The following is a 26543-nucleotide window of genomic DNA, read 5'->3' on the forward strand; positions in this document are numbered from 1 at the left end:
CTAGCAAATGCCTCTCAGGAGGCATTCCCCAGGTCCTCCCCATTTCTAAGACTCCTCCTGGCAAGACTGGATGAAAACCTAATTCCTGAAGTCTTTAAGATGCCAAATAGACAATGCTGCCTCACCTCTAAATAAACCACTAACCTTTCCAGCCCTGGAAAAAAACTCCTAGGAACACTGATGTGAGGCTTCCAGGGACTCTTCATGTAATGCACAATGCCGGGGGGGGGGGGGCGGAAAGAGCAGAATTTTTGGAAGAGAGGAACTGTTTTATGAGTCCTTTTTAATTAGAGAATCAGGAACATCATTTAGGAACAGAATATGCTTTCATCCAGCAAAGTGCTCTTGTTCCCATTTCCCAGTGGAAGCATGAATTTGACACTGTGTGCAATAGTTACACATACTGTGGGGAAGTTCCTCGTCTCCTTTACCATGTTGCTGGACATTCAAGTTTTTGTGTGTAATTCATATCAGCCTCCTACTCTTTTTGAGCCAGCCAGTGGCCTGAACTGCACAACTCTCCTAAAGGAGAGGTAAGATGTTCATGCCAAGGAGCTGTGGAGCTTTGCTGGATGATGCTTTCTGTGCCTGTCCTCCTGCCTGCTCCACTGGATGCAGATGGGCAGAGATTTGCCTTGGTCTCAGATTACCTTTGGGAAGAGAAAAGATGAACACTTGTAAAAGTCATAGGAAAGCACAAAGTGAGTTGCATAATTGGGACACAGTTATATACAGGGAAGAGCAATGGGATAGGACCAAGAAAAGAAAAATATAGGCTAAGTGCCAGGAAAAAAAGACTCAGATGTTAAATTACAGTGCTGTCCCACTTCTTGTTCAATTTAAAGTCCTCTAGAGACTTTTTGAAGGAAAAGATTAAAAATATAAAGGGAAAAATGATACCGCATTGGCACAGCAAGGCCTGTTAATGAGTCTGAATGATGTCCTTCTATTTTTAAAGTGCTTCATGCAGGTTACTCTTAGATAAAAAATGTGATACTGATGTCTCATGTCAACTCAGCAGTCCCCAAAACACATTGCTCAATGTATCTCACAGCTGATGAGGGTAGTCCTCTCACAGGGAACAATACGGCTGCTCTAAGGTGTTGTCTGTTGTCTTCTTGACAAGCAAGTGGTGCAGTGATGCCCTCTACCTTCCCAGATTAATTTTTAAAGTACTAAGTGCAGTGAAAGAACAGGACCCTCAGAAACATGAAAACTTGGATCTTCTCCAAAACTGCAGTACAGCCCTGGAACAGCCTGAGTCACTGATGTAGCAAGTGCCCTACAAACAGTGTTACCAAGAGAGAAGGAAAGACGACGGTCAAAGAGACCTGAGTCCATGACACAGAGCAGAAAGAATCAAGGGCAAAGCCTACAATGAAACAGCTGCCCTTTAGTTGTCAGAGCTGTACAGCTCATGGCTGGAGAAGCAGAGCTTTGTGGCATGTGATGTGTCTGGGCAGTCTTCGTGGACTGGTCTACAGAAGAGGGAAGGAATCACTCCTGAGAAGGAGAAGGGGCATATGAATGAATATTCAGAGGCGGTACAGAAAAGTATTCTATTTTGTACCTAGTCTCTGTTTTACCACAAACCATGACTGCATGACAGTTCAGCTATGTGAACAAAACAAACCTGGAATATGTATTTGCCTGTTCCCATAGCTTTAATTTAGGAAATGTGATGTATGCATTAAGCCAGTCATCAGAGGACAGGAAATTTGTGCCAAGGCACTCAGTAAAAGCAATAGAGAGAAGAAAACATGGGCAGAGAAAAGGATCTGGAAAAGCTCAAAAGGCCAGCAATTACTAGAGCTGTGTGTGTGTCTCAGCAGGCCAGCTGGCCTGGGAAGAGTGGGACTCTTGTCAGAGGGTTATCGGTGAGACCCTTTGGTCAACATGATTGCTTAAGCATTACTTCTGCACCTATCACATCTCTGCACATCTAATTTGTTACCAAATTGCTTTTTCTTTCTGATTTTTATCTTTTGAGATGAGCTTTAGATATGTGCTTACAGAGAGTCCATCGGTAAGGTACATGAACATGTCATCAAAGCAAATGTAATGTGATTTGTTCTCATTTTCATTCTTCTTTGTCTACCACAGTGAATCAATGTTTACTTACAAGCATGCTTTCACTCTAAATGACCCATGCAAGCTCACTGAGGTTGAATGAGGCCAGAGTTTGAAAAAAAATATAGAAATTCAGTCATGCACTAAGCATTGACAACAATAGTACAGACCTTATATTGCAAAGCTTTTGGAACAAAGCAATTTTCACTTGGAAAAGTCACACTGGCCCTATTCCCCTAGATCTCCCCAAAACTTCCTTTACAGATTATCTCTGATGTCTTTAGTGCATCTGCTCTTCTCAGATCAGTGACTTATTAAAATTCACTCCAACACCAACATTTGGCAAATATTAATGACTTGTTGGTGTGCTGGGGCAGGTAGGATTGAAGAAAGAGAAGCCGATGTGAAGAAACACATACATTTTTTCTTTGTGAAACTGCAGTTTTCAGAAATACGCAAGTTCTCATGGTGATAAATAGCAAAATATCACCCTGCTATCCTAGGTTCTCCTCACAGTCGGAGAAGTGATATTCCAAGTAAGTCTGGATGTTCACTCCTAAAATGCAAGACTACTACATGTGAGAAGATGCAAATCATGCATCTGAAGAAGGACAAATCATGCCTGGAAAACTTGGTAGCCTTCTATGACAGGGTTACAGCAGTGGTGGATGAAGGAAGAGTGACTGATGATACCTACTTGAAGTTGTCCCAAAGCATTTGACACTATTCCGCACAACATCCTTGTCTCTCAACTGGAGAGACATGGATTTGATGGATAGACCTCTCTGTAGATAAGGAATTGGCTGGATGGTCACACTCAAAGAGTTGCAGTCAATGGCTCAATGTCCAAGTGGAGACCAATGACAATTGGTGTTCCTCAGGGGTCAGAACTGGTACTGGCACTGTTTAACATCCTTGTCAGTGCCAAGCTATGTTGGGTGGTTGACACGCTGGAGGGAAGGGATGCTATTCAGAGGAACCTGGACAGGCTTGAGAGGTGGGCTTGTGCGAAGCTCATGAAGTTCAACAACGCCAAGTGAAAGGTCCTGCACCTGCATTGGGGCAACCCCAGGTACAAATATAGGCTGGGCAGAGAATGGAGCAAGAGCGACCCTGGGGAGAGGGACTTGGGAGTGTTGGTGGGTGAGATGTTGGACATGATCCATCAAGGTGCATTTGCAGTCCAGAAGGCCAAACATATCCTGGACTGAAGCCCAAAAGAGGTGTGATGGAGGTGATTCTGCCCCTCTACTCTGCTCTCCTGGGACACCACCTGGAATACTGCATACAGCTTTGGGGCCCCAGCACAAGAAAGAAGTAGAATTGTTAGAGTAGGTCCAGAAGAGGGACATGAAGATGATCAGAGGGCTGGACCACCCCTCCTATGAAGACAGGTTGAGAGAGTTGGGGTTGCTCTGCCTGGAGAGGAGAAGGCTCCAGGGAGACCTTACTGTGGTCTTCCAGTACCTAAAGGGGACCTACAAGAGAGCTGGAAAGGGACATTTTACAGGGGCATCTAGTGATAGGACAAGGGAGAATGGCTTTAAACTGAAAGAGAGTAGGTTTAGATTAGATATTAGGAAGAAAGTCTTTACTGTGAGGTGGTGAGGCACTGGAACAGGCTGCCCAGAGAAGTTCCGGATGCCCCATCCCTGGCATTGTTCAAGACCAGGCTGGATAGGGCTTTGAGCAGCCTGGTGGAAAGTATCCCTACCCATGGCAGAAGGGCTGGAACTAAGTGATCTTCAATGTCCCATTCCAACCCAAACCAATCTGATTCTAAGATAATGCAGAGCTGGTTGAGAAGTCACAGAGGTAAAATTTCAGGAAAACAAAAGGCCAAAGTGTCAGACTGAGCAATTCAAATGGAAACAGACTTCCTGTCATAAATGGAGAAATATAAATACACTTCTATATACTAAAAAATCCTCAATATCTATGAATGTTAGGTTGGAACCAGTCACTGGTTTATTCTGCTTGGGCAGGCGGGGGCATGAGGGGAAGTAACGCCATCCCTCATGCACTTTCAGGAGTGGTGGCCAGGTTAGCACCCTTTTCACAATTTTTGCATGGTGTGTACAGGTCATACTGGTTGTGCTGACCAACCTGATGGGACATGCAACAGGTAGTCCCTGATCAAGGCCAAGACAGCTCAAGCAAAATCCCTTCCTGAGATGCCTCTGGGGAGCAAAGCCCAAGGGTGTTGGGAAGCTCTGCACAGGTTTGGGCAGAAGCAGTCTTGTCCTCTTCTCTGATCCTCAAACTGTGTCTAGCTCGATACTAGAGCTTCACAGTGATTTGTATGATAAATGAGAGCACAGCAGACAACACTATCTTTTGAAAAGCCCTAGTGAATTTGGCTCAGTTAAAGTCTTATAAGTCTTCAAGCTTAAAGCCAGATGAACGTCCAAAAGCCAAACACTGAAGTTGCCCTCACCTCAGATGACCTGTGGTTAATTAGCAATCTATGTGACTAGTTTAACTAAATATTACGTGTGTTTGTAAAGGAGAGTGGTGGAAGATTAATATTAAATACATTTTAAAATAAATATGGCCAGCATTAAATATCAACTGATTTTAAAAGTGCAGACAGTATTCAGAGGAGTTTTATCAGTACTATTCTTTCTCTCTTGACTCCACTTGCCTATCTGACAACATTTCAAGGGAGCAGTTCTCAGATGTTTTTTGAGTAACTTTAACACAGCTCACTTATATCAAGATGCAAAACATTCTTGGTGAGCAAACTCAGGCCTTTAACTGTTTGTCCATTGTTTCTCCACATATTTAGCTGTCAAAGTATCCATCCTAATTACTTCATCTTGGGTCTCTCAGATGCAGAATTAGGCCCACATAAACTGAACAGAAATCTTTATGCTTGCTCAGATTAAAAAAAAAAGCACATCAGACATCACAACGTGAATGTCCTTAACTCAGTCACTGATTTCTGGCAGCCTTTATCCTGTCATCCACATCTATAATTAAGACTTGAATCACCAATGAGGGAAGCTAATGGCATCATTCCCAGGGACCACAGTGGCTTTCAAATTCAGCCATTCTATGGATCTATCTAATTCTGATGCAGTTCTCATCCTGCTCCATATAAACAAACCTCATTACAAGCTCATGATGTTATTTTCTTTTTTTTTTTTTTTTTGGCAATGGTATCTATTGTTCATTAGCTTGTCCTTTTAAATACTTTTTTAAACCTCATTTCCTTTTAGCATGTTCCTCAGTATTATTCAGACACCTGAAACCATGGTAAAATACAGCCATGGAGCTACTTTCCCTTTGTGAATCTTTTCCTTGTGATTTTTTTTTTTTTTATTAAGCTGGGCACTATTCACAGCACAGTTCAGATATAAGTCAAAAGTCAAAGGCTGGTTGGGTTTTTTTTTTCCCCTTTTCAAGCACATGTGTGTGTGTCAGTAATATTTATTTACTACTTCGGCTGTTCCTGACAAGATAGGGGCAATTGGTATTTTGAGTTAACCATGTTAAACTTAGGAATGCTACAAAATTGCATAAAGTTTATGCAGCTCCTGTGTTAATAATCTTCAAAGGCTTTATCTGAAGAATGTATCTTTTCAAATCTTTAATTGCATCTCGTATCTCTATCTGAGCTTGTTCAGCTCACTATATGTGCGTGGAGCACACCTTACAAGGAAACACCCAGCAATCTGAATTTGCTTCAATGCCTTTTAAAACTATCCAGCAATTTCAAGTTCTTTTTCCTCCCTCAGTGTCCTCACCCCTCCCAGCACTGTTTCAACACATGCATGAAAAACAGAAAAAGGAAAATCATAAAAGCTCACCCCTACATTTCATCTGAATAAAATCCAGCTGGTGAATTGACTGCAGTAAAGGTTCGCTATCCAGAGTCAAGTCAAACTCAGCAGACACTTTTGGCTCCAAGGCTCCTTTGACCCACTGTTCCTGAGATACCTGAACACGCTTGATTAAAGCATCCGAAATCTGAAAGAAAGTATCACGTTTATAGTGAAATGGCAGATGCACACATTAAAAGTGACAGAATGCCTGTGAGATACAGCACAAAGGACACAGGAAGGAGACAGCACAACAGATGAGATGGGATCTGATTGTTTTGGGGTGAGGTCCATTTATATTGCATCCTTTCATCTTGTCTTTTCAAAACAAATCTCATCTTAGGGTAGGAAACTAAAAACTGTATTTATAAAGCCTGGAAAGATTACGTTGTGTGCCATGCCTTTGAATGCCACATATACTTCTTCACTCTTTTCTCTGATCTGCAGTCTACTTATGCTCTCCTGTTTAAAAAGAATTTGCACAAAGAGAGACTTAAATGTTAGAGTTTCTCCATTCAGCACAGATGATTCAGTGGAGGAAACCTAAAGGAATAAAAAAATCAAATGGTAAGAACTGTGTATATTACTCGCAGTGGGAGTTCTAAATTGTCAGATGGGGTTTTGAAGAATAGTATGGATTTTCTGCCATTACATCAAAAGCAAACTTCATTTTTAAAGCTTTGCTCTAGCCCAGCCCACAGACAATTAGGCCAAAAGTCAGACTAAAATTATCACAACAAATTCTTCTGGAAGTGAAATCCTGGCTCTGTGGAAATCAATGAATTCAACTGTCCTTGAGTTCATTGAAGCTGCCATTTGGATATCTGGAGACCCCACCAGTGAGCTTCCTGTAAGTTACAGGGTGTAGAATTTTCCTTTGGATTTGTCAGAGAGAGTTTTTCTTTATTGCAGGAGTTCAGACACTTTTTCTCATTACTCTTATTGGAAGACGCTCCTGTCTGAGCCTCTGCATCCACAACTCCTAATCAGTCTGTGCAGTAAGTGGAGGAGCATCCCATAGCCTTCCTAGAACCTTGGAGTCACTGGGATGCTGAATCCCTTGGCTATCTCAATGTCCTGACTGCAGGAGCAGTTGTTCAAAGTAATGCAGCCCATCTGTGTTTGCTGGTTGTCTTGAAAACATCATTAGATAAACCAGGAAAAGGTAAAACCAAAAGTATTTTATAAAAGGGGACTGCAAAGAATGAAGCCACAAAGGTTACAGAAAAAGTAAGCTGAAATGAAAACGAAGCATGTATCTAGCCAGCACATAGGTAAAACCTAAAGGTTTCATTTGTCCTGTAGTATCCAACCAGCAGCCTGCTAAAATCTGTGTAACCTTGAGATTAATATACACCACACATTCCCCTCTCTTGCTTGAGACCAGACATGACAGTAACAATCAATCTGGAGTGCTAATAGGTTTAAGTTGGCTTATTCTCATCCTGTTTTTTAGGAATGCTCTGACAGTCCCCTGACAGTCATGCATTCACATTTACAGGGTGTCTTGTTCAGCTGACAGCCATGCACAGGTCATTTTGTTTGATGTGCCTTTCTTTGTAGCCAACTAATAAGGCAACAAAACTAATATAGCAAAATAAAATAAGTAATGAAAAATAATAGAATTAATAAGAAAAATAATTTATGGATAATAAAACTGTTATGTTTTGCCGCATCAACAGGCACTTTCACTGCTTGCACCTAAGAAACAATATCCTGTAAGCTAAGGCAATTTTCACTAGGCCATATTTTGCAAAGAAGGGTTTACCTGGATCCTCCAGCTTCAAGAGAGGCCTTGCAGCCCTGCAAGGTACAACAATCCCAGTAAAGCACAGCTACATGCAAACCCTTCAGGCTGGATTTCCTCACACAGGAGGTGTTGAAAGGACTCTCACATGGGAAGGTAAAAGGGAGAAGCACAAAGGGCAAATACTACTCTGCTGAGTCATAGACCTCTCTGAATTGATCAGGGAGCTCTGTGTTGCATTTCTTGCATGAGAATAAAATAATATTCTGCAGAAAGCTATCATTGACTACGTAGTACCTTTATTGCAGCCCAGAAGGAAGGACTGGCAAGAGGAAAGACATCAGCAGTCAGGGAAGTGCTGTGACTGCTGACTCCCTGCCTCGGTCAGAGTGCAGCTGTTAAAGCCATCTCTTTGCTGGGACATTCATGCAGTCACCAAGATCCCTGAGCATTTAAACAGTACTATCAGGAGTTAAGGTGAACCTGCCTTGGAGGTGGAAGAGGCTAATAAGCAAAGCCACACATTTTTAGATTTAGTTTTAATGTATTTTCCTTTTCTTTTTTTTTCCTCGGGACATTGGAAAGAAAAATACCTGTAAAAACCCAGAGGGATCATTTTCTTTGATAACTTCTAGGCAGTACTCCATAAGCCCTGTTGACTGGCGTAGCTTCAGTGTACAGTGATTTATCTGGTCCCAAACAACCTGGAAAACAAACATCAGTACAGTTCTGATGAGTGCCTCAGCTTGCAGTGAATTGTATAAAATTATTTCAGAATAGACAACGAATGGAAGAGTGTGTTAAAGCTATGCTTAATTTAGCTGCCATATGGCCATTGCCTTATCTTCATCAGCTTCACTCGCTCTGTATGGTAAATACCGATAATTAGCTTGGCAAAATGTTGTGCATGGGGAATCTCAATTTTCAGAGCAGATTAATTGCTCAAAGATCAGCCTTGCTCAGGGCAGAAAGAGCACAGAACATGTTTCTGCATCTTCAGTGTTCACATTTCCAATCACACTTTCAATAAAATCTAAGCTTTTAAAAAATCTTTCACTTAAAAGGCGAACTTCGTGAGTGGTTTCTTGCAGATTATACTCTACTATTCTCTTCACAATTCACCTTTGTTCCTGCTCTGCTTAAGAATGCCTTCCTGGAATTAAGAAATAAAAAAAGCTGCATTTAATTTTTCCAGATTCTGGACTTGATTCTGCTGCCACATGGCTGTAGACTAGGCCTAATAGCACTGTGTTCTGTTGGACAACTTGTGACGGCAATAAACTGCAGGATTTGCTGTGCTGTCAGTAGCATGTCCTAAGTGTTGGTTCTTGTCAAGCAACTTAAATGCTGATCTCAGTAGATTTTAGTAGTTGCTATGTTAGATATTTCACTTCAATTTTTCCTTTTGTCTTAGATACTTTTAATGTGACTGGCACTACAGTACCTCAAAATCACATACACAGTTCAACATTTCAAGTCTATTTAAATATTTCTTGACTGCCATTTTGTTCAACCATTTTAGATTTCTTTTCCCCACGTCCCTTTACTATATTTTTTAATATCTTTTGAATGGTTCATGGATTTCTGGAGGAGGTTTGCCTGAATTTAAAGATTTGAAGAGCCATCAAAATCACATTTTACTTGGGCAGAAAGTCCCAGAATCCAAACAACACACAAGTTTCACTGATAAGCACCTCACTGATAAGCACCTCTCAAAAGATAACCCAAAACCATCAGATAAATAAAGACTGATGGCCTGATTCAATAAACTGCAGAAGTATATGCTTTGTTTTAAACATGTAAGCACAGTTCTACTAAACTGCTGAACTGCAACCTGTTTAAAGACTTTAGGATTTGGTCACTAGGAAATTTCATGACGTAAAGAGTTGGGGACTTGACAAATTGCACCAGGTGTCATCAGCTGTGCTGAGCTGATGAGAGGAGTGCTCACCTTCAGCTTGTGCTCACGTTCTTTGGTCACCTTAGTGAGCAATTTTGCCTTTTGTCGTGTTAATGCATCAACCAAGGCATCACACTGAGCAACAAGACAGGCTTCGTAATCCAACCCGTTTTCCTAGAAGAAGGTGAAAGTCATACTTATCAAAGAAAGCATAAGCTTAAGCTATTGCTCATTCTTACCTGTTTTTCAATTCAGAAAATATTTCCTTTCAAGACGATCAGAATTTTTGTTGCCTTTCTGATTTCATTACAGCTGTACCAGTAATAGCTGCATGCTCTAAAATGAAACAGTAAGATACTATGCCACAAATGGGCTTATTTATAACCTTGATTTGCTGGCACTTTCTGGACAACAGATGTAGTACAACATAATGTAAGAGCTAAATGTAACATACACAGTGCATACATATGCATAAGAGGATTCTGCTCCATTTTGTTTTAATTATCCCACTGTAGCAACTTTGAAATCACTGGCTCTACACCACACCAATTAGAACAGAATTACGGACCAGAATCTGGCTTATGACAAGGAAGTTAACGAGATACAAAGCCCTGAGGTTCGTATATTGCCTCATGCACTGTTTTTAAAAATAGCTAGGACTCAGCAGTGGAGCCCTGTATTTGATTTTAAAAAAAAAAAATAATAAAGACAGGTTTTTATTCACATTGTGGTAAAATACTTCGCTAGGCAGAGGCCAGCATGTGAGGTAGCCAGCACTGAGCTTTTAGTAGGGGCTGGGTACAACTTAGTTTTACATAAATCCCTGGAACTGCTGTAGTACCCATTCAAAAGAAGGCTCTCCCTCATGTCCTCTGTTCACGAGACTAGAAGGAGAAAGCTTTCAAGCTCCTCTTCCGAGGAGATGTTTAGCTGTACTATTAGCTTCCCTCCCAAATACACAAATTAAAAAAGAAAAAAGCATCACTAAATGTGAGAAGATTTTAAGTGTCCTGAAGGAGAGGCACCTCTTTGGTAAATCATCATACTCCCCTAACTCATTTCTCTTTTCTGCAGGTCTAAGACTGCCAGCAAGATGGGGCATGTTGGTGGAGAGACACCAGACGGCTCAGTGATTGCTCACAGGTTTGTCTCAGACTCTTCCTGTTTGCCTCTCTCCCTCCTCGGCTTATATCACACCAGACTCCCCCTTAAGCCCATTTCCATCCAGCTACTCTTGAAGTGCTGTTTTGTGTACAGAGCCTGAATCAGTCAGTGGCTGTAGTGCATCATTTCTTTCCTCGTTTTCAGTTCACGCATCAAAGGGGGTGTTTGGCGATATGCCTCCTTCAAGTGAGAAAGTATGAAATTGTTATAGCAGATGGGAAAATGAGAAAATCAGATCATGACAGCAGCAAGGAGGAGCAAGGAAGCAACGGGAGCAATGAGGATCAGGCAGTATCTGACAAGAAGAGACCAAGAGATATAAAAATGACCTCAGAAAAGAGAAATGAAGAAAAAAAGAGGGGAAAACAACAGATTTGCAAAGCAGGGGAAAGAAAAGGAGATTATGAATTTGCGAACTGCCCCAAGTAATATAGCAATAATAAAAGCACAGCTCCCGGTAGCTCTGGCAAACTCAGAGAGGAGATAAAGTGTGTGGATGGCTGTCTGGCCTGCTGTGCATTGAGACAGGATAATAAAATGTACATATTGCTTGCTCCTTTGTGTAAACATACTTTTTAAAGACATTTTGCTGAGGGGTAAATGTCTGTATGTGTGTGTGGCAATCATTATAAGCCTTCTACTAGAATACATGATTCTGAATATAAATCTATGCACAAATGCTACATCTCTTGCCCCCCAAATAATCTGTTTTTTTGGTCCAAATCAAAAGGCACAGATCAGCTCATGACATACTCTAAGCCCTTTCCCCTCAAAGAGTGTGTCTGTACCAAACCTGCCTACCAGGAACATTCCCTAGTATGTGCTATCCTCGAATGATGCTTGAACATCGCATGAGAAAAGTGCAATTTGTCACGGGAGAAAACCGTTTCAGGGACCTCCTTCAGGGTTAAAGTGTCTGGGTGATCATCTTGGACCTGTGCCCTGGCCTTGTTTTACTTAGGAATACATATGCAGCTGATTAGTCTTGCTGTTTTGGTTTGCCGAAATTTGATGTCCTCACTCAGACTCAGGATGGAGATTGGCTCAGCATGTGAGGGTCAGATTCGGCTTTGTGCCCAGACTTGACAGGGTGACTGCTGGATACAATTTCCTCTTCTGAGCTCTCCTCTAGCATTTTAAGCAATGAGCAGCATCAAATAAATGGCTTGCTTTTTGATCCCATTGTAGCAGCTCCCTTATGCAGAGCAATTTGGCAGTGATTTTATTGAAACACATTAAAGGATTTTACAGCATAGTTGTAAATAGTCATAATAGGCCACTTTTAGGTTTCAAGAGGGGAAAAATACATTTTTAATGGAGCTAGGTGACTCAAGAAAAGATTTCTAGAGACTACTGTTTTGGATGAGTTGTGCCATCCTAAAATGGCTGTTCATATCTATAGGAAGAACTGCTCTCTAGAGGTGCCTGTCTTTCTTCTTGGACAGTGACAGAAATCTAAATAATTAGACTAGCTGACCTACCTAACCTTTAAATAGGTAAGTCAGCTGAGAGAAACCTCGCACTGTAGCCAAAACATAGAATGTTACATGTGCCACTCAGTGGCTTTGCACTGGTTTCTTTCAGTTAGTTGTCCTTATTTTTTGCCAGTTTCTCAGTCTTGGTTTGTTCCCTGCCCCACGAGGGCATGGAAGACTATGAGGGTGGGTAGTTATGCTGCCCTGAGGCAACCAGAGAGCTTAGACAGCATTTGTGGTACAAAGTCATCATCTAGAGTTTTAAGTAAAATATTTTTATAATTAAATTATAAATGAAATACAGATTTTTGAACTACTGCTTTTATGGTTTTCTGCTGCTAACAAGCACAGGACTTGTTGATGAAAGATGAGCAAGCAGCAGAGTGGGCTATCAAAGAGCAAATGACATATATACCATCACTGTACAGCACTGCTGCAGCAAAAAACAATTATCCCCTCCTGGGTGCTGTGTGTGTCCTCAAATTACTGTGGCACATTTTCAGGCAGAGTCTGCAGAGTGAGAAAGACCTTAAGGATCACCTGACCTCCAGCACTGATGAGTCTAAATTTGGTTGAAGTAGGCACTTGTTTCATTTTGGGTTTGTAACCTCAATTACTGCACTCACCATGAGCCCTTTTCTGACTATTAAATTTGGACCATTACAGGCATGAAAATATCTTATGCTTCAATAAATGACCCCATTGATTTAGCAGCAGTTTCTTTTTTTTTTTTTTTTTTGGAGTAGAATATTCCTCTATTTCTGAGTGTGTATAGGGAATTTCTACAAATACTCTAATAAACAAGTTGACTGGATTTTTTCCAGAAATGAGGACATTTTTAGAAAATGTAAGATGAAAATCTAGTAGTAAATTTTGAATGCGTTAAAATGAAAACTTATTCTAAATGCCTAATTCAAGCAACTGCAGTCAGGAAGGAGCCCAGAAGCATGACCAATCGATTCAAATACTAATCAACAGCTCAGATGTCCAGTATTGAGTATCAGTTTCTTGCAATAAACAGCCAACAATCTAGAAGCTAAGAGGGGCTTGCAGGCATTATTTGATGAATAATTGTGCCTAGCAAATCCATTCAAGAAAGGTTAGATGATTCCAGGAAAGATAAGAATAGCACAGGAGACAAAGTCATCAAATAAATTATTCACTCAGTTCTATTGATTACTGTATTATCAAAACAGATAATATTCTACAGTTACCTGGATCTGCTGCAATAAATTTTTCAGCTGAACCAAAAATTCTTTAGCTTCCTTTGCTTTATCTGAAACACCATTTAAAGCCTGAGAGAGCTGTGCCTGCAAAGAAAAAAAAGGAGGGGAAAGAAGAAAAAGCAGTAAAATGCAAATGTGTTTCTTAGTAATCCTTGGATTTGATGATTAATAACGTGCTAAAAGTCTTACTTGTTGTTGCATGTATTCTTCATGCACAAAGTGTTTGTGCTAGGAAAGAACAGTTAAAATTTTTATTGTAATAAGATTTAATAATGGTGAAATATGCATGTGGGGGCAGTCAAGTATTGTGTCTGCACATTCCACTTTATTGCAGTGACTAGGTAAGTCAAAATACCTTTTTATAAAACAGCTCCCCACATGTATAAGCAGATAATAGTCTTACACTTACAGAGTAGCATCTGTCATGCTGAAAAATCCCCGAGTGCTTCCCAAAATGGCACTTTTTTTTCCATCAAAGTCTGCAATCTTTACAAATGTGGTAGACCTTGCCAAACCTGAGATACACTAGGATTTCAAAGACAAATCTGCTGTCTCAGACTTCGCAGTAAAGTCTCTTTGGGGTTCCTGTTTTCCATGCTCCAACTCAACAAATGAGTAAATGTTTCTGGAAAAGTTGGAAAAAACCCTTCCTCTAACTTTTGACTGGTGAGATACACGAAACATGTCTTTTGTAAGTCCATACTGAAGATCTAATCTTCCCGTTCCTCAGCTGACACCTGAGATCTCTAAGCTGAACCAGAGGCTTGTTGATGGACTTTGAGGACGAGAAGGAAACAACAGTTCTGCTCCCAGCAGACACAGAATCGACATGGTCTGACTGGACCCAGGAGCAGCTTCACTGGAAGCCTGGATGGTATTACAAAAACTATATTGCTCTGCTTGTGCTCCAACATTACTTCTCCATGCAGATAGGNAATAAACAAGTTGACTGGATTTTTTCCAGAAATGAGGACATTTTTAGAAAATGTAAGATGAAAATCTAGTAGTAAATTTTGAATGCGTTAAAATGTCTTATGCTTCAATAAATGACCCCATTGATTTAGAGCAGCATTTTCTTTTTTTTTTTTTTTGGAGTAGAATATTCCTCTATTTCTGAGTGTGTATAGGGAATTTCTACAAATACTCTAATAAACAAGTTGACTGGATTTTTTCCAGAAATGAGGACATTTTTAGAAAATGTAAGATGAAAATCTAGTAGTAAATTTTGAATGCGTTAAAATGAAAACTTATTCTAAATGCCTAATTCAAGCAACTGCAGTCAGGAAGGAGCCCAGAAGCATGACCAATCGATTCAAATACTAATCAACAGCTCAGATGTCCAGTATTGAGTATCAGTTTCTTGCAATAAACAGCCAACAATCTAGAAGCTAAGAGGGGCTTGCAGGCATTATTTGATGAATAATTGTGCCTAGCAAATCCATTCAAGAAAGGTTAGATGATTCCAGGAAAGATAAGAATAGCACAGGAGACAAAGTCATCAAATAAATTATTCACTCAGTTCTATTGATTACTGTATTATCAAAACAGATAATATTCTACAGTTACCTGGATCTGCTGCAATAAATTTTTCAGCTGAACCAAAAATTCTTTAGCTTCCTTTGCTTTATCTGAAACACCATTTAAAGCCTGAGAGAGCTGTGCCTGCAAAGAAAAAAAAGGAGGGGAAAGAAGAAAAAGCAGTAAAATGCAAATGTGTTTCTTAGTAATCCTTGGATTTGATGATTAATAACGTGCTAAAAGTCTTACTTGTTGTTGCATGTATTCTTCATGCACAAAGTGTTTGTGCTAGGAAAGAACAGTTAAAATTTTTATTGTAATAAGATTTAATAATGGTGAAATATGCATGTGGGGGCAGTCAAGTATTGTGTCTGCACATTCCACTTTATTGCAGTGACTAGGTAAGTCAAAATACCTTTTTATAAAACAGCTCCCCACATGTATAAGCAGATAATAGTCTTACACTTACAGAGTAGCATCTGTCATGCTGAAAAATCCCCGAGTGCTTCCCAAAATGGCACTTTTTTTTCCATCAAAGTCTGCAATCTTTACAAATGTGGTAGACCTTGCCAAACCTGAGATACACTAGGATTTCAAAGACAAATCTGCTGTCTCAGACTTCGCAGTAAAGTCTCTTTGGGGTTCCTGTTTTCCATGCTCCAACTCAACAAATGAGTAAATGTTTCTGGAAAAGTTGGAAAAAACCCTTCCTCTAACTTTTGACTGGTGAGATACACGAAACATGTCTTTTGTAAGTCCATACTGAAGATCTAATCTTCCCTTTCCTCAGTTGACACCTGAGATCTCTAAGCTGAACCAGAGGCTTGTTGATGGACTTTGAGGACGAGAAGGAAACAACAGTTCTGCTCCCAGCAGACACAGAATCGACATGGTCTGACTGGACCCAGGAGCAGCTTCACTGGAAGCCTGGATGGTATTACAGAAACTATATTGCTCTGCTTGTGCTCCAACATTACTTCTCCATGCAGATAGGCCCATTACTTGATTAGGATGGTCACCTCACAAACAGTGACATAGACAAGGCAGAGGTGTTTAATTTTTCTTTGCTTTTGTCTTCAACACTGATGATGGGTTCTGGGGTCTCAGTCACCCAAGTTGGAGGACCATGACCGTGAAAATTATAAACTCCCAGTCAACACCAAGCTTGTGCAGGATTTGCTGCAACAGCTGGATCCCAGTAAGTCTATGAGGCCTGATAGGATCATCCAAGTGTACTCAGAGCTGGCTGATGTCATTGAGAGACCTCTCAATTATTTTTGAACAGTCTTGGGAATCAGGAGAGGTCCCAGTTGACTGAAAACTGGCAAACATTGTCCCAGTTTTCAAGAAGGGCAAGAAGGATGAACCTGGAAACTACAGGCCTGTCAGTCTCACTTCAGTGCCTAGTAAAATTCCAGAGATTATTCTAGGAGTTATTGAAAAACACCTGAAGGACAAGGCAGCCATTGGTCACAGGCAGCATGGCTTCACAAGGGGAAAGTTCTGCTTGTCAAGCTTGATTTCTTTTTATGACAAAGTTACCTACCTAGCTGATCAGGGGAAGCTAGTTGATGTAATCTTTTTGGATTTCAGTAAAGCTTTCAATACTGCCTCTCACAGGATCCTTCTGGATAAACAGTCCAGCAACAGGTAGATAAACATGTCATGTGATGAGTGAGCAAATGGCTCACAGGTCAGGCACAAAGGTAAAAGGGATTATCCATTCTAGGACCAATGCTCTTCAATATCTTCAAAAATGACCTGGATGCAGGACTCAAAGTTATACTTATCATTATAAGTTATAATTATGTCTGCTAACAACACTAAATTAGGAGGAGCTGTTGACTTCCTTGAAGGCAGAGAGGCGCTGAACAGAGACCTAGACAAATTATAGGGCTGGGCAAACACCAACAACATGAAGTTTAACAGGGGCAAGTGCTGGATCTGCACCTGGGATGGGACAACCCTGGGTGTACATAAGACTGGGGAACTAGAGTCTGGAGAGCAGGCCCACAGAAAGGGACCTGGGGGTCCTGGTTGGTGGCAACATGAACTTGAATCAGCAGTGCCCTGGCAGCCAGGAGGGCCAACCATGTCCTGGGGGGCACCAGGCAAAGCATCACCAGCTGGTCGAGGGAGGGGATTATCCCACTCTTCTCTGTGCTGGTGTGGCCTCACATCGGGTCCTGTGTGCAGTTTTGGGTGCCACAATATGAGAAGGATATAAAGCTTCTAAAGCAGCATCTAAAGGAGACTACAAAGGTGATGAAGTATCTAGAGGGGAAGCCATACGAGGAGCAGTTGTGGTCACTTGTTTTGTTTCAGCTTGAAAAAGAGGAGACTGAGGGGAGACCTCATTGCAGTCTACAACCTCCTCACAAGGGGAAGAGGAGGGGCAGACTCTGATCTCTTCTCTGTGGTGACCAGTGACAGGACTAAAAGGAATGGTCTAAAGTTGTGTCAGAAGAGGTTTAGGTTAGATACTAGAAAAAGGTTCTTCACGCAGAGGGTGGTTGGGCACTGGAACAGGTTACCAAGGGAAGTGGTCAAAGCACCAAGCCTGACAGAGTTCAGGGAGCATTTAGACAATGCTCTCGGGCACATGGTGTGACTCTTGGGTATGGTCCTGTGCAGAGCCAGGAGTTGGACTTGATGATCCTTGTGGGTCCCTTCCAACTCAGGATATTCTATGATTCTACAATGCAGGACTGAATAAATCCCATCATGAGTGTCCTGTAGGTTAGACACTCTCTCTGTGGGTTTACCCTTCAGGCAGACTTGGCAACTACCAGATTGCCAACATCCAGTTAATTATCCTTACCAAATGTATATGGTAACCAACATCAGGAAATGGAAGGGAAAGTATCCTTGCTAACATGAGGCTTTCAGAAAGTTGGTATCTCTTGTTTCTTGGAACCAGAGTGTGCCTTGAGACAGAGCCTTGTATGTAGGATAGTACAAAGGTTATGAGCCTCCAAGAAGCTGAACCTGGTTGAAAGTCAGTAAGTCACCACTCATTCTCTGCTTCCTTCTTGCTCTTGGAGGGACGTAAATTCCTCTATCCCTGAAAAGGGCACAGCACACTTCTTCAGGCTGCCAAAATTTTGAGTGTAGCTCCCACCTGAATGTCACCTGAATGTCTCCTACTCATTCTCTCCCTGTGCTTGCTTATTCACACAGGACAGCAAAGAGCAGACCTGGCAACTCCTTGTGGGCACTCCACAGCCCAGCCCCAAGGCAGGCAGCCTTCAGCAGGCAGAAGCTCTGCCTAACTCCATACACCTCTGCAGGAAGTGGATACAAACCCTGATTGGGAGCTATGACTGAGCTATAGAGAAAGAAGGCATCCTAGAGATTTTTTTCCTCATATTGACACAACTTTTTCCTTTTAGCCCAGTTGCAGGTGTTCCATTAGTGATAAATTTTAAACTAAAATATGCTTTATAGAATTAATTTGTAACAATGTAAAGAGAAGACATATTACTGTGTATGTTTCTCCATATTTGAATATTTACTATTTTCCTGCACAAACTCTTGTCAATGCACAAAAATTTAAAATGACAATGTTTGACATTGGCACTACTTGAGGTCAAAGGAGCAAATTTCAGGTCCTTGAAAGAGACCCTATTTTCTGCTAGATCAGACAATCAGGACTTCAGGTCAGCTCTCCATGGGCTGATCATGTTTGCCCAGCCTTTGAAGCCTAGCCTTTTTCGTCACCCATTCTGCTTCACCCACAAGGCACATTGAATCTTTGGTTTGTCAACCTGAGACAGAACCAGGTGAAAACAGCATATGACCAAGTGGCTGGGGTAGAAGCAAGAAAGAAATAGGTGGTAAAAGCATGTTATGCTATGCCGTGGACTGTTGATGCCTAAAGGAGCTGAGGAAAAAAACTCCACAGCAATTTAATTAGAGGTGAGATAAGAAAAGGATTTAATCTTGCCTCCAAGGCACATAGGTTACAGAATGCGTGCACCCCTTCTGCCTTGGATGTTACAATTTTATAATACTGTCTAACCAATCCCAGGTTTTTCCACCCTCTGACTTTTTCCCTGGCCCACCCCCGATCCACCCCTGAGGAACTGGGGCTGGGGTCTTTTCAAGACCACCTACTTCATCATTTGGTCTTCCTCAGAGCACAAAGGGTACATGGTTACCCAGTTCTTGAATGTACTCTGCGGTTCAGGCTAGGGTACAAGTGTTCTCAAACAGAAGAGGCCTATCTTAAAGAGAAGTCTAAATATTCTAATGGAATTCAGGGGTAATTGATATGGGGAATATGGAACAGGGTAAAAGGGCTGGGATATGTGTGTAGTTACTATGCTAAGGGTAAGGGTAAAGGAATAAATGCTGCAGCTTCTAAAATCTACTTCTGCTGTATAACTACATATAAAAATTAGAAAAATCAAAAAAATAAAAGGACCTTAAGGCATCACTGTCCTGACCAAATTGTCCCAGGAAGGCAAAGGCTCCTTTCTTTCACATCAAAACCAATGGTTGGTCCTGACAAAAGTAAAATTTCTACTTTTCCAACATCTGCCCTAGCTCTCAAATCATCTCAAAGTCCATTTCACCAGACAAGAAGAGCTAAAAGCTGTGTGTGGGCATCACAGCAGCCATAGAAAACCACCACAGACCAATTGTAACCAGCATATGTACCCATGATAATTAGCACAAGCACTCCTGGCTCCAGGCACACTCCCATTGCAAAGAGCTGCAACAGAAACTGAGCCGTGTCATTGTTCAAAGGGCTCAAAAGCGAATTGATCTGTTCATTAAAAACTGTTGTTGCATTAACGCAACTGCCGCATGAAGCCGAGAAGACCAGATTTCCATTTGTGAAACCCACTTAGAGATAATAGCCTTGTTTTTCCAAGCATTTATAAAAGATACCTTACAAAGCAGTGGAATTTAGTCATGCCTTCCCATTAAAATCAAATGGAGCTACATGACTAAGCCCTCAGTAAACCAACCAAGTGATAAAAAATGCCCTGTACAGCCAGAGCAATCTTTCGTACTGCAGGAATATTTATTGGAAACCAAACTGAGATGTTACAAACTCCATTGACTGTGACAATTAATAACTCCTGACAAATGGTACTCTACCTGGAGTTATCTTTACTTTAATACCTGGTCTTGCAACCAATCGTGTGGGGGCTGGGGACGGATATCAAGTTTCTATTTCCGTTAATTACAGGAACACAGAGATCACAAGGGTAAGTAATTAAACCCAGACGAGCGCAGAAGACCGATGCTTCCTTTGATGTCAAAAAACAAACCAGATAATGCCCACGTCCTTTTTCAACCAAACAGTTCATGCTCATTTAACTTGCTTTCCCTCCATCTCTCTTTAGCAGCAGATTAACTATTGATTAGATAAGCTTGTCCTGATGCTGAATTCTCATAAAGCTTACATGATTTTGGGAACACAACTCTTTAGGCCAGGAAATAAAAGCAAGCATTTGGACTCCAACACCTGCCTGCTACCCTGCTACCCAGCTGTGGCTGTTTCAGCATTTCAGTATATACATATATTTAACCATTTAGAATGGGCAGAGCTAAAATGTGTCCCTCATAGTTCCTCATATTGATAGGCCAAAAGTCCTACCTAAATGTTATAATGGTGTCACTGTTCTTGCTATAAAGACATAAAAGGATTTAACTGCAGCAGAAGACTTAGAGTTTTACTTAATAACCTTGAACTGCTGGTTCAGATGCACTTTTTGTGCAAGTGAATATAATAAAGTCCAGCTAAGTCAGGGAATTTTCATAGATTTATGCCATTGGAGCCCTGTTGTTATTTTACATCCATTTTACTTTCTCTGTAGGAGAAGTTATATACAGCACTGTAGCGTGGAACCTGCACCAATAACAGGGGCCAATCAGTCTAGTATAGCTTTTGTGTCAGCAGTACAGCTGAAGATAAATGCACATTTCATTGCATAGTCCACAGCACATTGTGGACAAGGTTATACACTCTGTAATTTGCCACTAGATTGCTATATAAGGCCAAGACAAAGGAGGAGTCAAACAGTTTGAGCAAAGAGCTAATAATACATGAAAAGCTTATTTGGCTAACAACAAGCCTTCCAGCTACCTCTAACAGCTATGCCTGGAGCATCTAGAGAGAACACATAAAACTTAAATTACATTTGGCGTACCACTCAATGTAAGTAATTCATGGTTTGGCCAAAGTAACTGAAGGTAATAAACTTGTAGAAATTGCTGTATCAGAGAACTCTTTCTAAGCAGAAATATCTAATTCCAAAGCAATTTATCTGAATGATTGTGAGCTGATGATTTAAGCTGTCTAGCTATATGGTTCCATTATACTTATTTTCTGCCAAGCACATTGTTCTGGGAAAAATAATACTCATAAGAGCACAGTTTTAGAGTCCCCAGAATAATTAATTTTAGGGGTGTTTTTTGGGGGGTGTTTTGTGGGGGTTTTTTTGCTAGGATTTTGACATTGATTGAGTCTGTAAATCAAGAAAAAAAATCATAATTTGTGATACCTTAGTCGCAGAAAAAATGCAGTAAAAACACAAGCCACAAGGCTGTTGTTCATTCTTTAGACAATATTTGGCAGTAGGAAAGAAAGAAAATTACTGATTCTGAACTTTGATTACACAAGAGTTTATCACACTGTTCAAAAAGACATCAAACAGTTTTAACTCAAGGTAGAAAATAACACAGCACAAGCTGATCTCTCACACTCTCCAAAACATCAGCCACATTTGAACAGCGAACTCAGACCTCACTCATTAAAACAATTCTGCTCAGAAGTGGATTCTGCCATTGGCATATGAATAGCAACTGTGAATTTTTAATCTGCTCCTTCTGAGCCAAGATAACTTCTCTGCACAAGTACTCATCATGTTAGGGAGCAGATGGCTGAGACCTTGGCAGAGCATTCAAACTGAAACAACTACAGAAGTTTGTCTTCTTGGATGGACAAACAATGCAGATCACCCCAAGTGGCATCTTTTTTGAATCTTAAAATTGAAAGTCAATTTTTTGCTTTGCAAATATCTTAGTCTAGCTTGTGCTCAACCACTCCATGGCTGAGGAATGATGAGACCAGTCATGATTTTGACCTCTCCTACAGTGCCTGAAAGGGTCTCTGTGCTTCCTTTACTGCTTACTGCAAACAGAGAGTGAGAAGAAGGGAATCCTATAGCCATCGGAGCTCTTTGGACACCTGTAGTAGAAGTGCCTTACCCCCAGCACAGAGGGAAGTTTCAAAGGACTGCTCCCAGTTCTCAGGTATTTAAGTCCACTCTGTACATTCAGATGTATTAAGTAATCATTTTTCCAGGGTCCACTGTTCTTAGAAAGAAAGAGCTAACTTCACACTTTCAACTTCTAAAGTCATGTCTTGGTCTTCATTCAAATGGTTGAAAAGTCTTATTTTTAGCAAGGAGAGCATGGTCAAGTGACCCAGCAGCTCTACCAGACCTCAGTCAACGCCATGTGTGGAAAAGCGGACAGCTCTGACACCTCCCCAGAGGGATCCAGGGAAGGGTAAGGAGCAGGGAATTAGAGAAAGTTTTACTTGTCCACAATCTTCATCCATTCTACAATTCCATATTCATCTTTTTGTCATGAAAGTCTCTCCAGCCATTACTCCTGGCTTCTTTGGGAACTGAGTGGGAGGAGATCTCTTTGAGACCCAGGGGAAACATGATGTCCATGATTCGCTGTATCATACTTTCTTGTCTAAAATATTTGGGTGGCTCTGGGCTACTCTCCCTCATTGACATGTGGTTGTGGCAGCTTGCACTGAGTTCTGGGTGAAAGGAGGGTGGTGAAAGGAAGGAACAACTATCCCATCTCCTCATAAGCAGCTGCTGCCGCTGTGAGAGGATGGGAAGGCTGAGGACAGGATGGCCAAGAACCCTGCAGAAGGCAAACAAGTTAGTGAGATGGCCTTGCTAATTCCAGGCCTGGTTGAGCCTAAGATTTTCTGGCTAAGGTGAGGCCAACAGGGCAAGGAATCTCTGGGTTTTCTAAATCTGAGCAGGGGCTGCAGGGTCACTGGGAAGTCGGGAAGGACCAGAGACCTAAGAGCACCAGGCCAAAGGGAGAAAAGTCTGGGAGGATGATGGACATGAAGTACCTCATGTCCTACAAACCCCAGTGTGTTGTTGGGGCACTGGGATGAACAAACCCCAGTGCTGAGCAAACCCCAGCTCTGGGCATCACTCAGGTCCTCCCGGCCCTCCGGGGGGACTCACCTTGTGCTGCTTCCACATGGCTCCCAGGGCCTTCACGTCGTGCTTGCTGTGCTTGCCCTCCTCCAGGCACTGGTAGCAGACAGGGCTGCGGCAGCTCACGCAGTACATGCTGTAGTTCTCCAGGTCGTGCTCGGCGCACGTCGGCAGCTTGCGGCCGCCGCCCGCTCCCTTCCCGCCGCCGCCGTCCCCTCCGCCGCCGGGGGCGCCGGGGTGTGCGGGCGGCGGGGCCAGGCGGTGCTTGGCGAAGGGCCCGCGGGCCGGGTGGCAGCGGAGCTGGCAGGCTGCACAGTACAGCACCTCGCATTGCTCGCACAGCACGGCGGCCGGCTCGGGCGGGCTGCGGTCGCACAGCTGGCACTTGGCGGCGGCGGCGGCAGCGGCGCGGCCCTGCTGGTAGCGCTGCACGATGGCCTCCAGCAGCCGGTTGCGCTGGAAGCCGCGGAGCCCGCGCTGGTCCAAGGATGCGCTCCGGTGGCACTGTGGGCAGGTGAGGGAGGAGCTGGCGGGGCCGGCGCCCCGCGGAGCCGCCGCGGCCCCCGGGGGCGCGGGCACCAGCGGCAGCACCCGCACACCGTTGGGGGACTTCAGGCTGGGGGTGTAGGACCCGTAGCCACTGTCGGTCTCGCTGTGCAAGCTCAGCTTGTCCGCATGGTCCCCGCCGCCGCCCGCCGCGCACTCCGAGTCCAGGCAGGCGGCGGAGCCCGCGGCCGCCCCCGGCCCCGCTCCCGCTCCCGGCGCGGCGGCGGCAGCCGGCGGCGCGGGGCCCCGCGGGTGGAGCAGGGGCGGCAAGTGCTGCTCGCTCTCCGGGGTCTGCACGGCGATGGTGCGGGCGCAGGGCAGGCAGACATTGTGCGAGCAGGGCAGGATGATGGGCTCCCGGAACAGCGAGCCGCACACCGGGCACTTCAGCTCCTCTTCCATGGCCGCGGCGCGGCTTTGTGCGCGGGCTCCTCAGGCGGGCGGCGCGGGGTCGCCGCCGGTTCCCCCCATCCCCCGGCGCCCCCTTCACCTCCTACCTCCACTCCAGGCGCTGGGCGAGGCCGGGAGGGCTCCGGCCGCCGCTCCCGCGCCGCGCGGTTCAGCACCCTCCGGGCAGAGACAGCTCCGCACCGCCCAGCCGGGAGCGGGAATGGGGCCGGGGGAGCCGCCCGGCGGCCGGAGGCTGCTCGGGGCCAGGGAAAGCCTCCCCGCCGGCCGTAGCTCGGGCAGGGAGCGCGGTGGGACTGTTTTAACGTTGGTGGCATAGAGTAATAATATATGGGGAAGGGAGGCGGGGGGTGGAGGGAGGGCAGGAGTAGGAAGGGGCGGGAAGAGCCCTTTCCAGCAAATAAAGTGGTCGCGCTCTCTGCGGCTGGGGACGGCGAAAACATTTTTTAAAGGATCTCTACACAGTGATGTCTTCATATCTTTAAATAAAGCTATTGTTTGGGTAGCGGATTGAACGCAGGCGGGGTTTCGTTGTCCCTAGTAGCCTTTTCTCTCCTCCCCGAAAAAGGAGGACGCTCGCCAACAAACTAAACGCGTGCCTCTCCTTCGTAGAGCACTTACCATGCTGGAGCACAACCAAGATGCACAAAATGTCAGGCACTGACAGAGGGAGGGATGAGAAAGGGGTTAAAAGGGAAGCGCGAACCCCGGGTACGAACGCCGTGGCTGGCTGGGGCGGCAGAGAGCAGCGAGCGGGGGACGTGCCGCATCGCCCCAGCGCCCAGCCCTGTGACCCCAACAGGAATCTGCTGCGAAGATAAATCAGGGATGACAGCTGAGAGTTTATGAACTGAAAATAACCATCCTTAGAAGAAAGAAACCAGCAGTGGGAAATCCCCCATCTGTTTTGTTTACTCTAGATACGCTTAGCGTGGATGTAGCAGTGGTTTATTTTCATAGTGAAGAGATTATATGTAAGAATAATTTCACTGCTTTACTACTATTATTGTTGTTATTCATCTAGCTTATTTAAAAGCCACTATTGTATTAACTTCAGTTCAATAAATAGATCCTAATTTTTCATTTGTTTTAAAATGCAAACTGGTCATTACAGAGCAGCTATTTAAAAAAATCCAGAACTAACTGCTGTCAAATGAAAAGAAAAAAAAAAGAGGAAAAGAGAAAACCTATTAAAGCCATTGAATCTCATCATAATGTTTCTTAGTAAATGACAAGGTTTTTTGTGACACTGGTTAGGAAAAGATATTCTAGTTTCAGATTTTGCTTTCACCAGATTATTAAAACTGTTGATGCACAGAAAATGAGGAATGGGGTCAAAGAGTAGGAATATATTAAAGCTTCAATTTTTTTTCTTTCTTTCCTTTCTGCAGTTCCTTTTTGTATCTTGCCTTGCTGCTCTTATGACAAGCTGAGGGGGCAAAGAGTCTGAGGGGTTTAAAGCTTTGTAGTTCCCCATTCTGAGGTGAAAAGCAGCAGGTTTGGCCTCTGGCACATAAAAGAAACAGTCCTGACCCACATAAACCTGCCTGTCTTCTGGCTTCTTTTTCTTTTATGTGACCTCTGTGCTGAGATTGAGAGTTTATAGACTGACTGTGTGTTTGGGCTAACTCCAGCCAGAAACGTCAGCAGTGCAAGAAATGTTCTGAAACACCATTGATTTCACAGCTACCTTATGCTACTACATAGTAAGAAAAATACGTGGGTGAAATGCTGTTGTCTTCATAGTTGCTGTTCTCTGCTCTACCATCTGTCAGCAGTGAAAGCAGATGCATTCTGAAGATTTCTTGCAGACCTATAGGAGAATTCAAGTCACAAATTTCAAGTTTATGTTGGAAGCAATAATGCTAAAGTTTATTAGGAAGGCATGATAGCTTTTTCATGGACTTTTTCCTTCTTTCTTTACCTGTCCTGTGTGTTAAGGAGACAGTGATCATAGTGTGCAATGGTAGCATCAGGCTTGAGACATCTGAGCAAAAGTGGACATATCAGACAGGTAAGTTGTGGAAATGTAAAGGTATGAACACCAACTCAACCAACTCCAATTTACAGCTGCTTTTTAGCTGGGGCTTGCAACTTCCAGAGTTCTAATACACTAAATTTTTAATATTTCCATTTTGAATGCTACACTAGAGCTCATGTAAAATCCTAGAATTGTTGGGAATTGACATGGGAAATGGCAAGAAAGAGACCTTTTCAGAAGTGCAACCACTCTCTTTCAAACTCAAGTTTTCTTCTCCTCTCCACAAACTTGATTTGGCCTGAGAGCATGTCTCTATAATAGATGACATTTGAAATGGAAATAAAAAACTGATCTGGTCTTGTCTGTCCTGTGGTATGACATTGACTTCAGTTAGGGTCTTTTTTCACCTATTGAGTGAGTTTATGCCCAGGACAGCTGAGGCTTTGAGAGCAGGGAGAGCTGCATGGTGTG

General features: G+C 43.0%; 1 protein-coding gene across 5 annotated transcripts in view; it reads right to left on the bottom strand.

Annotated features, from left to right (window-relative positions):
* Positions 1–24103, bottom strand: part of TRIM67 (tripartite motif containing 67) — a 46494-nt gene extending 22391 nt beyond the window's left edge. For 2 of the 5 annotated variants that reach the window (XR_001875254.1, XM_017817606.1), the window contains exons 1-5: positions 23165–24103; positions 14973–15068; positions 9593–9715; positions 8235–8345; positions 5883–6042 (exon numbers count right to left, since the gene is read on the bottom strand). Coding sequence is in view for 4 of the 5 variants with exons in the window: in XM_017817606.1 (XP_017673095.1) it covers positions 5883–6042; positions 8235–8345; positions 9593–9715; positions 14973–15068; positions 23165–24085 (1411 nt within the window). In the remaining variant the exon portion in view is untranslated. The remainder of the gene's footprint in view (positions 1–5882; positions 6043–8234; positions 8346–9592; positions 9716–14972; positions 15069–23164) is intronic. The other 3 variants (XM_017817608.1, XM_017817609.1, XM_017817607.1) reach the window with 3 other exon arrangements.
* Positions 24104–26543: the final 2440 nt, after the last annotated feature.

The sequence above is a fragment of the Lepidothrix coronata genome, unplaced genomic scaffold, assembly GCF_001604755.1.
Source record: "Lepidothrix coronata isolate B3197 unplaced genomic scaffold, Lepidothrix_coronata-1.0 Scaffold61, whole genome shotgun sequence".
In the NCBI taxonomy this organism is placed as follows: domain Eukaryota; kingdom Metazoa; phylum Chordata; class Aves; order Passeriformes; family Pipridae; genus Lepidothrix; species Lepidothrix coronata.